The 13,319-nt window shown below is 33.7% G+C and overlaps 1 protein-coding gene across 1 annotated transcript in view; it reads left to right on the forward strand.

The window, feature by feature from the left end:
- Window positions 1–9,533, forward strand: part of ELOVL7 (ELOVL fatty acid elongase 7) — a 68,050-nt gene extending 58,517 nt beyond the window's left edge. The window contains exons 7-8 of the mRNA XM_081302919.1: window positions 4,250–4,386; window positions 6,875–9,533. Of these exons, the coding sequence (XP_081159045.1) occupies window positions 4,250–4,386; window positions 6,875–7,084 (347 nt within the window). The 3' untranslated portion in view covers window positions 7,085–9,533. The remainder of the gene's footprint in view (window positions 1–4,249; window positions 4,387–6,874) is intronic.
- Window positions 9,534–13,319: the final 3,786 nt, after the last annotated feature.

A 13,319-nucleotide genomic window follows, 5' to 3' on the forward strand; every position in this document is an offset into this window, starting at 1 on the left:
TTTTTGAATATCTAGAAATGGAGAAAATAGGCAGTAATTTTATCCCATCATAAAGTCTTAAATAAGCAGTATCCCCCACGGACATATTCTTACCTTAGCAAGGTAAGATTTATTTAGTCTAATTTCCTAAATTTAAGAATTCTTCAAATAAGCCTATAGCTCATACGAAACAATGCTTTAATATTTCTATGAATAGCTCCTTTCAGTTAGGCATCAACCTAGAAAAGCCACTAGGGCTGAGAAATGTGGGTAAAGGATTTTCCCTACAGGGCCTGTGGGCATTGGATTTCCCAGTACATAAAATTTTCTTCTTTGTCCCAAATTGGCATTTATATGTTAAGAAAATTTTAAAGTAAATATAACTCCTTTTCTTATGATGCATGTTAATATAAATATTTAATTCACTTTCTAACAAGATGTCTTTAGCTGTGTCCATTTCACAAATCAAATGTAGCTATAGTATTTAATCTTTGTTATTTTACTTATCTGTGTTATTTTTTTCTCTCACATATACATTGTGTCTCTAGGTTTTTCTTAAGTGATCTACATTAACACCTTATTTGTGTTGACGAAAAATTGCAAAATACCTGAACATTGCCTAGTAGTAGAGTGTTTATTTTTTATGTGTATAAATACCATGAAACAAAATGATATTGAGAAGTATTTAGTTCATCTTCTCCATTAGGCAGCTTAACTCCTAATTATCAGAAAATGATTATTTTATATTAAAGAATGCTAGTAAAGACATTTCTATATCCTTATAATTTATGTCCTTTTCTTCCATGAGACTAGAATACAGTTGACTTTCCATATCTATGGATTCTTTATCCATGTATTTCACCAACAATGAACCTAAAATATGCAAAAAAAATTACATCTATGCTAAATCTTGTTATTATTCCCTAAACAATACAACTTAACAACCATTTTCATATCATTTACATTTTTTGGTATTATAAGTACTCCAGAGATGATTTAAAGGATATGGGAGGATGTGCATAGAATATATGTAAATACCATCCCATGTTATCTAAGGGACTTTGAACATCCAGACATCTTGGTATCCCCAGGGAGTCCTGGAACCAATCTCCTTGGGTACCAAAAGACAGCTACACTATATTACAACTCTGACAAATAAATAGAAATAGAAAAAACATTGCAAAGCAATGCTCCAGAATATTGATTTGGAGATATTGAAATAAAAACTGGTTTTTCTTCTCTTTTTCCTTCTCTGTATTTTCTCATTTTTCTGTATTGTATATCTGATATATAAAATTTTATATATATAAAACGTAAATTTTATTTAAATAATGTAGTTACTTTCTCACTTTAATTTTTTAGCTCACAGATGAAATTTCCATTTCAAAAACAAGTAATGCTTTCAATAATGAAAATTTGAATATATAATGTACCCCAATTTTTAAATGTTAACATGTGTATGGATATCATTCACTTTATAATGGATCCCTTGTTCAAACCTTAGTCCCCCTTTTTTTACAAAATATAGAAGATAATGTTTTCTGGTCTCTTGTATGTTTCATGAGTTGTCATTCCCACTCATTCTTAGGTGTAAAATTCTAGTAAACACTTGAACAGCTTACCTGATGTCTATTCAGTAGCAAGCACAGCAACAGGAGATATTTCCAGAGGTGCAGAGAGGCACTGGCCTCCATTCCTAGAATGAAACTGTCTGGTTTAAGCGGTGTTTGTCAAAAACTTGAGCACAGCTGATCTCTATCTAGTGTTTAATTTCCTGTTTGCATCATGTGCCCTTCTCTGGGATATAATGAAAATATTTCTGTGGCAGTTTTTTTGTATTAATTATGTATGTACCCCTTTTGAGCAATATGGAAAATTGTGATAATTACCCAGTGATTCCTTTATTTCTTTCCAAACCAAAGGAGTATAATGTGATGGCACTGATTTTAATTCATTCTGAGGTGGTTGTTTTTTAGACCCCTTCTCATAAAGCAAGCAAACTCAGAAAGTACTTCAAATAGCAAAGTAAAAAGCATTGCTAATTAAGATGTGATTGTTCTATGAAGAAACTTATTGAAATAACTTAGAAAATATTCATTACAGGAGAAAAAAAGTGAGTGGATTTTATTGTATAGCTTCTGTTGATCAGTAGGCTTTACTAAACCTTCTTAGCTACACCAGTGTTTTGTTCAATCCCTGTCACAGGATTCTCATCTTAGGACATTTAAATGATCAAAGTATCCAAAAGGAAAATGGCTGCTCCTCTATCATATAATGGGAGAGGAGTGTGAGTGCAAAAAGGCTCTGATATAGTTCTTTATGAAGGCCGACATAGACTTCCTGTGGGCATATTATCATGACACATAAATGGACTGGAGAGGTATTTGGCTTATCCTCTGTGAAGCAACTGGACTCCTAAGCTATCAGAAGTAGAAAACTGCTCTATTTTTAAATTACCCTAGAAAAGGTGTTTTCACACCACAATAATTTATTTATTTATTCAAGTTTCTTTGGGGGAAATAAGACTAATCCAAATTTAAATAATAAAAGCTGAGAGTTGTTAATAAGCTTCATTAATTGTTTTTTCTAAAATTTGTGGAAATTGAAGGATTAGCTAAAATATGATTTACTCTACTGAGGAATAAAATGTTTACAAAGCAGAGCAAAATAGCATAAGTATGCCTTAGGGGAAGATTTAACTACTCAAAAGTAATTAGGTAGAACAGGTCACTTGAAGGGAGTACTCTAGCAGAGGTACTATTCAGAAGTATCTAGAAGTGCCTCTGGTATGAAAAATTATCAAATAATAGTTTGTTTCTGATATGCAATAATTTTATGACATTTTTCTTAGATGATTATGTTAAAAGTGTTAAATTTGTGTTTTCCCTTTAAACTTTCTATAATTCATAGTGTTTATGATTTCGGTCCTTCCTCTGTCATAATTAGTTCAAATATGTGAGGTTTGTTTTATTTCTTGAATCAAAGAATTCTGGTATATAAGACAAAAAATATTTTGGAGAAAATTTTAAATTCCAGGTGAACATTAATAAGCACAGTCAGACTGTACATAAAGAAGGCCAATTTTTCTTATTGTGCCTCTTCAGAAAGAGACCCTCAGGAAACTTTTTGGGATTTTTTTCCCCTACCATCAGCTAAACTCCCTACAACCTCTTCCAGTGACTACTATTATAGCTAAAGACAATTAAAAGATCTCTTCTTACATTCCCAAGTGTTCTTGGCTCTTCCTCTAAATTAAAGACGGTGAAATTAAAAGAGGAAAACCAAGATAAGAAGGCATAATCAAATCGAGCTAGTAAGCAAGGATGGTTGAACAGTTAATAAATGTTTATTTTGGAAAAAAACAATAATTGATTAAAGCAAATTTAGCAGAGCCTACTAATGGAAGCCAATGGTTTTACTGCCAGTATTTTTGTGACTCTAAAAATATTTAATGTAAATTAATGAGAGTGGGAAAAGTAGATTTGATTCCACACAATGTCTGTATAAAAATATGCTTCGCAATCTTATTATTAATAGCCCAAATTGGAAATGACCCAAGTATCTTTCAGCAGGAGACTGAATAAACATTGATGCATTCATATGGTGTAATACTGCCAACAGTAAAAAGACAAGTATTAGTGTACACACACCAACATGTGCATGAATCTTAAAAACATTATGCTGATTGAAAGAAGGCAGACATGAAAGAGTACCTCCCATGTAACTCCATTTATATAAAACTTAATGACAGGCAAAATTAAGAGTGATTTATAGAAATAAGAGGTTACCTTGGGAAGGGCACATAGGACTCTATGTGGTATTGTGAATATTCTATATCTTGATCTTTGTGTTGGTCATGTGGGTGTATTTATGAAAAACCTGAAGTTGAACACTTAACATTAATGTACTTTGTGTACTTTATATGTGTTAACCTTCACTAAAAGAAGATTTTGATTATTATTAAACAAAGTATCATATTTAGGAGATAACTCAGTTTGTTAAAGTAAGCCAAAATCAAAAAACCTTCTTAAATTAGAATATAATAAATAAATGTGCTGATTTATTTCCTGATTTGCATTTGTATTTTATTAAATATAGTACCAAGCTCTCTCTAGTTTGATAACTGTTTAACATAATTGATATTTTATATGTTCTTTTCTTTCTTCCTTCTAAAATTCAAGAAATAGTTATACTAAAATCTCAGGTCAGACAAAAATGTGTCTGATTTTAAGGAACAACACCCCCAGGTTATAATAACTTTTTTTCCCAGGTGGTTTGGGAACATTCCATGCCTTTGTAAATACAGCTGTGCATGTAGTCATGTATTTCTACTATGGACTTTGTGCACTGGGACCAGCCTACCAGAAGTATTTGTGGTGGAAAAAATATTTGACATCTTTACAGCTTGTGAGTAACTAACTTTCTTTAAAACCAGATATGAAATAAACTGCAGTCATTTGTTTTTGCTGTGAATTAGAATACTTGCTAAATATAGAACAAAATTTATGAAACGGCACAGGTATACTTTCTGGCCCCTATATGACACTATCCTTTTTTTTTAAATCTTTATTTTATTTTTTTTATGTGGTGCTGAGGATCAAACCACAATTCCTCATACATGCTCTGCGAGTGCTCTACCTCTCTGAGCCACAACCCCAGCCCCCCCCCCCCCACACACACTATCCTTTTGATGTTATTTGAACTTTGTCAGGAAGTTCATTGAAAAGAAAGCATATTTGGTAACCAAAAGGTTTAAAAAATTAAATCAGCATCAGTATCTTATACCCTCTGTATGCTATCTCAACATTTATTTAAAAAAAAATATGGACTGGGCTATAGATCAGTGGTAGAGTACTGGCCTAGCATATGTAAAGCTTGGGTTTCATCCCCAGCACTACAAAATAAGCAAATAACCAACCTCAAAGTTATGTGACCCTCAATAGGCTTAATACTAAATTAGAAGTTAGAAATTCCATATCCTCACTCTAATTTGAGGGAATGACAAGCCTTTCTGCGTGCCTATCTACTCCTAACATTCATAAGTATATCTTTCCTCCAATAAGGAAATGTATTGTGACGATTAAAGGATACAGCAGTAAATCAACATACATGTGTGATGTACATTTTGGAGTACTGACCTCACGTAGACAGTGTTTCAAAGAGCAGAGGTACTCAGTTCACACCAAATGATACTTAAGCATTAATCCTAAAATATATAAGGCTTATAAATTTTAAAATTATAACTTTGGGTACAAGATAATTATTTGCTTTAAGTGTTACTGTCTTCTATTAAAAGGAGAATTCTGCTAACTTCATATTTCCAAATTTGTAGTCTATAATAAATTGGATGTCATATTCTGCCAGCAATGCCAAGGGGAAACTATGAATGTAATTATACGTAGACTATTAAGGATAGATATTTTTTGTTGTTAAAATCCTACAACTTGCTGAGTAAAATTTAGTAGATTCCTCTAAGGTACTCTCCTTAGATGCAGTTGTTTATCTTATCTGAAATTAGCAGCAACCTAAATGACCAGACATAAGGAACTAGAGGCATAAGTTTCATATACTTTGAAATTCTATGAAGTTATGAAAATTATTTACTGTTGTTTTTTAAAAAATATTTTTTTATTTTAAATGATATATGCTCATTGCAGAGAAATTACACCACCTAATTAGCCAAAGAGAAATAAAACAAGCATAATTCCACCTCCCAGAGATTATCATACTGAAAATTATATTTTGTTCTTATTCAGCTTTCTCCTTTATGCACATGTGTGTACATTTTATATGATTTATATTATACTACATAAACAAATTTGTATTTGTCTTTGTTTTCACTTAACACACTCTTTAATTTTTTGAAAAAAATTTCAGTAAAGTAGAAAAACTTTTATGTAGAAGTGAAGGGTAGACATTGGTTGATGATTATTTCAAATGTTAGTCATCTACACACACAGGCATAGGAGTGTAGAGCTTGCTTGATCTTAAGTTTTCCTTCCTCTATTAAATGAAAGGAATAGTAGCTACTGGGCAGGAATGTAAGAAAAGTTCATTAAAATAATTCAAAGAAAGTGGATGATGATAACAATAAAATGGTTATAAAAGAAACTGAAAATCTTAACCATGGTTGTAACTAGATGAATTGTAATTGTTATTTATTTCTATAGAATATTCTTTTCTTAAATTTCCCTAGAACAATGTTCCCTTTTAATCAGGGACAAATATATATATCCCAAAGTCTGACATTGGCATAGAAAAGGAGCCTGTTAGAAATGCATAGAATGATCCAGTCCAGAAAGCCTTTGAGTATTACTAGGGGGACATGAGTACCCTCTAAGTCCTTGCTAATTCTACACCTAGTTGGCATCTGGAACTATTTTTATGTGTGACAATGTGAGACACATGGCAGATATGAGGACTGAGGGATGTATTGGTTCCTACAAAATGAGAGGAACTCTAATTTGAATATTTTTATTTTCCAAAAATTGAAATACTTGGTCTAACAGCAGGAGAGAATATTGGAAATTTGAAACCAATATGGAAAATTAGGCCATGAGGTAGTGGTCTTATGTACATTTTGTCAGAGTAAAGGACTCAGACTGCCAAAGAAAACCTGCCCTGCTGGTTCTCTGAGGAGTACAACTCCAGTGGACATTTAAGTGGGACCCCCTGGAGGTGCACCGTTCAGCAGGTCTGTACAGTGGTTCCAAACTCCCATCTGTATTTTGATATTATGCCCTCCATTTCTACTCTCAGGGAGGCTAGATTTAAAGGTGAACGTCCCTGGCCCAGATTTGGGTGAGGAGTGTATAAACATTAGTAGGAAAAGAATTGTTAACTCTTCATATCTAAATGTTTTTTTTTTTAATTCTTTGATTTTTTTTTTTTTTAGGTGCAGTTTGTTATTGTCACCATCCACATAGGCCAGATATTTTTCATGGAGGATTGCAAGTACCAGTTTCCAGTCTTTCTCTACATTATTATGAGTTATGGGTTCATCTTTCTGCTGCTCTTTCTCCACTTTTGGTACCGTGCTTACACCAAGGGTCAGAGATTGCCTAAAAGTGTAAATAATGGAAACTGCAAAAACAAACGTCACTAAAATACAAGCACAGCATGATTGAGACTGATATCTTGTCTTCCTTGACAATCAAGATATATTTACCTATGCCATGATTTTGTATATTTTTCAAAACCAAGAGCTTGTATTTTTTGATAAGTTATTGGAGTTTCTGATATTTGAGAATCCAAAGTTCCCAGATAAGTCTTTTGATAATGAGAGCCTAGAGCAGCCATGGGTTTTCCAGCTGCTTTTAAACTGAACTGAAAAGTTTTGTTTAATATGCTTTGTTACAGTGAAAGAAGGATGTGAAACAATATAGTACTCTTCAAAGACGTCCAGTATAGATGAAAAATATTAGATATTTTGAGCACGGACAGAGACCCATGGAGTACAATAGATTCCTTCTGCTGGGGCTGGAAACCTCCACTGTAGGCTCGGGCTCTGTCACTTGTTGATTGTGTTCAGAAGACACTGTATTTATTTTAGAGGTCAATTCTTATTCTCAAGCACTAACACTGATAAACATGAATTTGGGATCAGTCACTTTTAAAAATCACTCGTGATAAATTTTAATGTATCTTCTTGAGCAGCTTCCACCACTTTTGCTGATGAGAATTCCTTCCAGTTAGTACCCTGAGGCACTTGACACTAAGGTAGAGTTAATATTATTTTGGAAGCAAGGTGATTTGCCTGGATGGGTTAATGAACACTTAGCTGTTACAAATTTGCAATTAACTCTGTATATCTCTGGAAAAAAGGTGAATTTATCAATGAAGAAAATACTATGTAATTCAGTAGGGAAAAATCTGTTGTCCGTTATATTATAATGTCATTTTGTGATATTGTCATGGTTTAAAGAATTATCTTGGCTAAGTATACATTGTTTAAAGACGTAAATGTTCATATGATTAGCATACTGCAGGTACCTTTAAAGCATAAATAATTTTAGACCACTCATCATACACAGTATCCAGATAGGGTTTAGAGTGGTTTATGAAGCAACTGGAGGCAGGAGGTGGCACAAGAGAGTATTGGGGGAAGATTTGGTTATATAAATAAAGAGACAAATTTTGAGAGACAAATTACATTATAGTTATAGATTTACATATTTATTGTTAGAGAGATACTACATGAATAAAGTATTTTGTGAGTTAGCCTGGATTTCTCTTTTTCAGAACTACACACCATATAATGAAGTGCTGAAATTCATTTGTCATAGGTTTTTGCTTTTTTCTCTAAAGTGGCTACTTTGTGGTATGCTGTTGTTTTCACATTATCTTATTGGAGAATCAAAACTACCAATCGATAGTTTTGTCCAAGAACTGCAGTATTTGGACATCTGTGAACCTTTCCTTTGTGCTTTTTGTTGTTGTTATATTTATGCTAAATTTTGAAGGATTGTTTATGTGCAAACGACTTTGAACAATTAGCAGTTATGGTCCCAGTTATTGTATAACACACGGTGATACTTATTGTACAACAAAGCCTGAGTTTTCACTGATTGTAATATCGGTTGTTCTTTGTCTCCCCCAGGCCCATGACTATACTATGACCTTTTGTCTTCACACTTACCAGATTCATAAGGTTATTTCTCACTAACTGACCTTTATGATCTCACTTGCTTACAGTATGAGAAGGTGAGGGTTGGTAAATGGGGGGAATTTCCTACTAAAAATAAAGAAAGAACAGGAGAGCAGAACTAAAAGAAACAGCTATTCCAGTTTTTACCACCGTAATACCACCGTAAAGGTCTCACGACTCCTTGAGTGTTTTCTGTTTTGGTTCTTTGAATCCAAAGTAAAAATGCTAAAAATCTGAAGGTGTGTAGGGTGCTGCTATACATACATAACAGTTCCTGGGGACCCAAATAAGGTAAAGACCAAAAGGAAGGAAAAAAATTGAAGATAAAACAGGGAATTTGATTTATTTTTTTATGACCCACATAGCATCACCTTTCCTAACCTTTCTGAAGTCTAGAATGTTTGATGTGCCTATGAACTAACAGCAATATGCCACGAAACCACATTCTCAATTCTGTGGATAGAAATTGGGAGTTAGAATGCCACATGAAAACAGATTGCAATTGGCAGAAGTATTCTCTGCATAGGAATAGCAAATTAAGATAAGCGTCCCTGGGTGTAGGATTTGTGTGAGCAATGTTTTGTTTAAAGGGCTCTGTGCGGTCAAACAGTTTCTATTGAGGTTTTGTCCACTTTGTAAGACTTTATTGTCATTGGATGAGCTTATCTAACAGACAAAAAGCCCAGCTACATAATCTAGTTTATTACCTACAGCTCTATGAGTCCTTGAGGACCTATATCCATATTGTAAATAAATACAAATACAAATTTTTAAATATCTATGGGATGTTGCCATTTTATAGTCTTAACTCCTCAGTGTAATTCTTAACTGAGTATGCTACATTGTTTCGTGAATTATGAATTTATGTCCCCTCAATTATCCCTTATTTCTGTTAACTTTTGAAAGACTGTGGAAAACTCTTGATATTGTCAAAGTTTGGGTTTGTTCTTCTCTGTGTATTTAATAAATTTGTGGTATTACATGTATATTTGTGTGTGTATGTGTGTGTATCTTTCATTTTGGAATCTAGCTCTTGTGTTTGTATGCGTTGGGCATTTTTAATCTGAATACTCACCTCACCAAAACATTTTCACATATTTTTTGTACACTTGCTATATTCAGAGCACTGTGCTGAAAATTATAGTGATACATAGATCCCAAGGACATATGTGGGCTCTCCTGGGCCTGCAGACTGGCAGATGAAATTTTATGGCAGAGCAGAATATGAGAGATGCCAATGGATAGAAGTCCTGCCCTTTAGCAAACAGGGAAGACTACATGAAGGAATTTAAATTTTATCTGTATGTTTAAGTACAGAATTGCAAAACAGGTCATGGGTTAGTAGGCAAGATTTCCTAAGTAAAATAACAAACTAAAAAAGAATAATTGTTTCAACCCTAACTGAAGCAATGGCTCTAAGTAATGATCTTCAATGTTTGCTAAAACAATTAAGTGAAAGGTTGAAGAGGGAATTTATAATGGTGACTTAATGCTGATATGACCTGAACCCACTGATAATTCTCAATGTCATTGAAAGTGTGACAATCAAACAAACATTATGTGTCTCTCAATATGCTATACTATGAAGTATTCTTTCCAAAAAGAAATATTTTTTGAACTTGAATTTCATCAATCCTCTCTACCTAAACTACCAGTTGTAAGAAATAACGTGGATAGAAGAAAATGTTAAAAGGCTTCCAGGGAGTACACTCAACCAATTCCAAAATACAGAAAATTCTGTAGGACCTAACTTCAAAAGACTGACAGGGAGGGCCAGTGTTGGAGCAGCTGCTTAGCAAGTGCAAGGCCCTGGGTTTGATTCCCAGTACCACTAAAAAAATAAACAAAAATTTTAGAAAGCCAGGAGAAGGGAATTTTCATAGATTTTTTTTTTTAAAAAAGCTATAATTAGATAGCAGAACAATCAGTAGAGTAGAGGGAATGGAGCAGGGAAGGAAGCAGGAGGAGAAAGGAGGGAAAGTGCTGGGGACTGAATTAGAACAAATTATATTCCATGCATTTATTATTATGTCAAAATAAATTCTATTGTCATGTATAACTAAAAAGAATCAATAAATTTTTTTTTAAAAAAAGATTTAAAACCCTGTGTTGATGGTGCATGCCTGTAATCCCAACAACTTGGGAGAACTAAGGTGAGAGAATTGTGAGTTTGAGGCCAACCTAGACAACATAAAAATACCCTCTCTCAAGACAGGGAGTCAAGAAGGGAAGACATGCCCAACAAATATAATTTTAATTTTTATTTGAACAAATCAATCGTAAAAATGCATTTTTTGTGTGTAATAGATCTAGCCAAACATGACCTAGGTATTAGAAGATATTAAGAAATTATTAATACTGGGTATGATAGTATTACAAATATTTTTTAAAAGTCCTCATCCATGAGAGAGATACACTGAAGTATGTATGAATTTGCATGATAGATTGTCCAATTTTACTTTAAAATGTTCTGGTAAGAAGAAAGGAAGGTATTGATAAATATTGAAGTTGAGTCGTGAATTTAAAGGAGTTTATTATACTCTTTACTTTTGTATATATTTGAAATTTTCCAGTTTTTAGAAATTGTGTATATTATAACATTTATACAGATGCAATTTTCAATTCTAAGCTAGGAATCAAAGTGACAGAATTAACATAATCATTTTCCAGTGACCAGCCACCACTTAGACTATGTGCTGCATCTAAGTGTTATGAGAAACTTTAAAATGTCCCTCATGTGTCTCTGCCCTTAAGAAGTTTACAGAAAGCCAACCGAGTTGGTGCACACCCATAATCCCAGCCACTCAGGAGGTGAAGCAGGAGAAATGCAAGTTCAAGGCCAGCAGGGACAACTTTGTGAGACCCTGTCTCAAAAAGGGCTAGGGATGTAACTCAATGGTAAAGAGCCCCTGGGTCCCATACCCTAGTATGCAAAAAAGAAAAGAAGAAATAGTTTACTTCTAGAAAAAGGCCTACATAAAAATTTAATAAAAACTAGAATGGTGGGCCGGGGTTGTTTCTCAGTGGTTCAGCGCTTGCCTAGCATACGTGAGACACTGGGTTTGATCCCGGGAACCACATTAAAATAAAGAAATAAAATAAAGGTCTAAACCACAACAACAATAACAACAAAAACTAGAATGACATACATACTGCCAAGTGAAAAGCTTATTACAGATTTGCAGTTATCTATTTTCCTAAAGTAAAATAATTTGTTTTGCTACAACAATAAGAATGTTATTTAGGAATCTCTGAAAGTTTTTTTTTTTTAATATTTTGTAGTTGTAGATAAATACAATATTTTATTTTATTTATTTATTTTTATGTGGTGCTGAGAATTGAGCCCAGTTCCTCACAGGTCTGAGACAAGTGCCCTGCCACTGAGCTACAACCCCAGCTATCCCTGAAAGTTTTTTTTTTTTTTTAAGAGAGAGTGAGAGAGGAGAGAGAGAGAGAGAATTTTTAATATTTATTTTTTAGTTCTCGGCAGACACAACATCTTTGTTGGTATGTGGTGCTGAGGATCGAACCCGGGCCGCACGCATGCCAGGCGAGCATGCTACTGCTTGAGCCACATCCCCAGCCCTATCCCTGAAAGTTTTTATTGGAAGAGTAACAATCAGTTTTGCTATGAAAGGCTCTGGAGAAGAATCCCTCATATGGAACTTCAGGTTCCCTGTTACCATTTAATTATGTGTCTTTGTGGGAAGCCATTGGTTGTTGTTCTAAACCATCATGCTATATAGCAAAGCCTCTGAGAAGGGGCAGCAGTGCAAAGAAAGTCTGCATATATGCCACAGGGAAAGAATGTGCCTTCAGATGCCTAGTTCTAGGGTACTAAATCAGAGTCTAGGTCTATTTCCTTCTTTAAGACTTTCCTGAAGTGGGGATGTAGCTCAGTGTTAGAGTGCTTGCCTAGCATGCATAAGGCCCTGGATTCAATCCCCAGCACCAAAACCAAAACACAAAAACCTGTTTCCTGAAAGACTTTCCCAGGTGCCCATATAGCAATTTCCATTTAGGTCTTTATGGTCAAAGTTGCCTCATGGTCATCCCTGGCAACAAGGGAAGCTGAGAAATGTAATTTAGATGGGCACACTGACAACTCTGATAAAATCAGAGTCTGTTAGTAGGGATGAAGGTAAGAAATGAAGTTTGAGTAGGCAACTGATGTAACTTTACTAATTGAGGTTCCACCATTACAATGAGCCATTATTTTGGAGAGAAATACATATAGTTGTTCAATATTGAAAAGGAAAAGTGATCGAACACATCCTTTAGGGCCGGCACTGTGCCTGGCATTAGCAAATGATCAACCATTATTTTTGAATGAAAAAAAAAATGTGTATACACAAATGCATATAATTGACATGTTATATGTAATATATGTAACATAATTTATTATATATTTAATATACTTTATATACAATTATCTTTATTTCTAATTATATAATCATAACTATAGTTTTTAAAATTAATGATATATTCAGCACATAATTTTCCATTCAGTTAATATACTATTTGTGTAGCCTTTATCTTTCTATAACTAGTATTGTTTTGTTTATTAAGCTATCGTAGTTTATCTATGCTTACCTAACAAATCATTCCAAAATTTAGTGATTTAAAGTTGTCAACAACTTTGGAGAGCTGAATACTCCTTTTGGCTGTGATACCTTCACAGACTGTTTGGTTT

This window comes from Spermophilus citellus (genome assembly GCF_964194105.1).
Source record: "Spermophilus citellus genome assembly, chromosome: 1".
Classification (NCBI taxonomy): domain Eukaryota; kingdom Metazoa; phylum Chordata; class Mammalia; order Rodentia; family Sciuridae; genus Spermophilus; species Spermophilus citellus.